Raw genomic sequence first — 2,367 nt, forward strand, 5'->3', positions numbered from 1 at the left:
ATGCCTTTGGAAAACAATAATTTATCTCCAAAAAAATGTATAAATAAAACCTAGTGCAAATGTTTTTCTACATTTTACCTAATGCTTTGGCTAAACGGAAAAAAAAGGGGGGGGGGGATTAGAAAGATAAATGCACTTAATAACTTTCAAAGACAATAAATCCTGTACACGACACTTGATTTTTCTTTTTCAAAACAAGTCATTTTGAATTTTTTTTAAAAAGGTATTATTTAATTCATATGGTGAAAAAAAATGTCCTCCTATTGAAGGATTTGTTCCACAACGAAACATTTGGGAGACATAGATATGCCATAATGGAAAATTCTCAATTTCTGAAATTGTCAGGATTCTTTTCACATGTGACTGTTGCGTTTATGGAGCAATAACTCTAAATAGGCGACACTTTACAAAAGCACAAGAAGTGGTTTTTGTGCATAAGAAACTGGTCTTTGAAGAAACATAGTGGTGAATATCCCTAAGGTAAGGTGTGTGTGTGCGTGTGGGGGGGGGGGGGGGGGGGCCCTACGATTATATGTTTTAGTAAGAGCATAAATACAACACATCATGATTAACGGGCAGATAAAGACATCCATGTGTATACGAAACTAAATCAGTAATGGAGATCTTGACAAATTTATTTTCATGTTCTGGTTATTTGTCCCCATTTTAGTCACAGCGAAGATACATAGCAAAGTGGCCCGTCTCTGAAGATAATTTCTTCATGTCGAGTCCAATCAAAGAATACACCTGATGCTTTGGCTTCTCATCCAAGAACTCTAACCCGTAGCCAAACATGTTACACGGGTTATCACATCCTGAATACCACCAGCCTGACCCAGCTCTCTTTGCACAGTTTTCACTAGAATTCCCATCATTGTCATTGTCCCAAGTCGAAAATGATACATTTTGGATTGGACCCAAACAGTCTCCAAAATAACCAATGCCTACAAAAGTAGGAGTTGTTTTATTTTCCGATGTCTCAAAAGTAAACGCATATTTTGTGTCATTACCGGAAACTCTCAAACCATAATAATTTCGAGTAATTCTTGTAATTGGTTCTCTGTTTAGATCAAATGTGATTCTTAACTCGTTGCACCCGGCATTAGAAAGTTTGTGCCAGATTTCCAGCCCAACAAAATTATTTTTTCCGCTAAAATGAAACCCGTGTACATATTCATGCCATGTTAGATTCAGATTTTCCGTGCCAATGCTGTTCATCAAATTAACATATGTATAATAAGACTTCTTCCTGTTAGCACCAACCCGACACAAGACAGAAAAGGGGTTCAGACCATCTTGGTTTGGATAAAGAAAAACTTGATATTTTCCAGTGCTGTAACCTGCTGTGATAAGATCAGAGCAACTGGAAAAATATATTTGATTACAATTCTGGCCATAAAATCCATCATCACATTGGCATGATTGAGTTGTGACAGACCATATTCCATGCACACACAGCTTTTTCCAGAAATGGTGATTTGTGTTCTCTACTGAACACCCGGTGATCTCAGGACAATGTTTGTGAAGGAAGCATTTACCATTTTCGTCCAGACTTGCTCCATTGCATGAAGTATTCAACCAACAATACCCCGCACATTCAACGATACCACGCGATTTGCCTACTTCTTGTGAACAGCTTTTTTCTATTCTATCTGTTACGTCACATAATGACGTATTAGGATCGTGGTCAAAATGTGAAATATTCAAATTTTCGCAATTTACTAACAACAGGATTGATGCCGATACAGTCAGCAAGAATAAGAAATCAAACAATTTCATATTTATTACAACTTATCCTTTCACAATCTGATAGAAAAATATTTGCCAAGTCCTTTGTTAAACAGTGATTATATAACTACAGAGCTCAATCAATTTAGATCCGTTATAAATACAAAAATCAAGTAACAAAAATAAACAGGAACATATAAAAGTGATCAAATTTACAGTGCCAGTTCATTAATTTAGACTTAATACAATATTAATGAGTTGTTCAGTCACAATTTCATTTCAAAAGAAGGAAGAAAATTGGAATGAATGACTGGAACTTGATTATCGGGTCATGTAGGGTAAAGACATAATCTTCACTATTGTTTATCCGGTTGGTTGTGCGGCTATGTGGTCAAGTGGTATGACACTCGCTTTCGGATCGGAAGGTCCAGGGTTCGAGCCTCGCTCGGCTCATAGTTGAGTTCTTGGAGAAGGCTCTTCACTCACATTCTCTCACCGTACTCAGGTGTAAAATGAGTACCTGGCCGTTAACAGCGTTGTCTCTGTCCGAAAAAAAAATGTAATATCGCCTAAAAGGCGTCATATCCCGTCCTACATGTTAAATGTTGCTGTTGGCCAGGGACCCCTTGTAAAGCGCTT

The 2,367-nt window shown here is 37.3% G+C and overlaps 1 protein-coding gene across 1 annotated transcript; it reads right to left on the minus strand.

Moving 5' to 3' along the window:
• On the minus strand, nt 1–1,829 carry LOC144959010 (ryncolin-4-like). The gene has a single exon (XM_078891337.1). It carries the CDS (start codon nt 1,777–1,779, stop codon nt 667–669), a length of 1,113 nt encoding a protein of 370 aa, XP_078747463.1. The 5' UTR covers nt 1,780–1,829; the 3' UTR covers nt 1–666.
• Between the last annotated feature and the right edge of the window lie 538 nt (nt 1,830–2,367).

Source organism: Berghia stephanieae, chromosome 13 (genome assembly GCF_034508935.2).
Source record: "Berghia stephanieae isolate SIO BIC M18660-M18661 chromosome 13, UCSD_Bste_1.3, whole genome shotgun sequence".
NCBI classification, from domain to species: domain Eukaryota; kingdom Metazoa; phylum Mollusca; class Gastropoda; order Nudibranchia; family Aeolidiidae; genus Berghia; species Berghia stephanieae.